Source organism: Dendroctonus ponderosae, unplaced genomic scaffold, assembly GCF_020466585.1.
Source record: "Dendroctonus ponderosae isolate FM_Combo_2020 unplaced genomic scaffold, Dpon_F_20191213v2 Dpon_F_20191213_1, whole genome shotgun sequence".
Taxonomy (NCBI): Eukaryota; Metazoa; Arthropoda; class Insecta; order Coleoptera; family Curculionidae; genus Dendroctonus; species Dendroctonus ponderosae.
Genome location: NW_026017110.1, coordinates 48500601 through 48500913, shown reverse-complemented (window position 1 = coordinate 48500913; position 313 = coordinate 48500601). Strand labels below are relative to the sequence as shown.

At 36.7% G+C, this 313-nt stretch overlaps 1 protein-coding gene across 1 annotated transcript in view; it reads right to left on the bottom strand.

Moving 5' to 3' along the window:
* Window positions 1-313, bottom strand: part of LOC109535853 (E3 SUMO-protein ligase RanBP2) — a gene marked incomplete in the record, with an annotated part of 2868 nt that overhangs the window by 2132 nt on the left and 423 nt on the right. Inside the window, 1 exon segment of the mRNA XM_048670640.1 lies at window positions 281-313. Coding sequence (XP_048526597.1) covers window positions 281-313 — 33 coding nt within the window.

Below are 313 nucleotides of genomic sequence, written 5' to 3'. Positions count from 1 at the left end.
GGAACAAGATGAATAGTGGAAAAAACGATCTACTTTTCATGGAATCTTCAAAATACTTAATGGAAAAGCTTTGGAAGAATGGCAAAGAACAGTTCTCGAATGGGAAGACGAACCCCTAGAAGCTGGACAAAATACTAGACATCATTAGGAGAGGCTTTATTGGAACAACCATCCTTCCATAGGGAAAATTGTCCTCAAATAGACAAAATTATGACAGTTTTGCTCTGTAGACGAAGCTAAAAAATATGCCGGAAGCGGAATTGGCATCTCATTTACTTACTGGATCTTTAAGCAGTTGAAATAAAGCAAAATT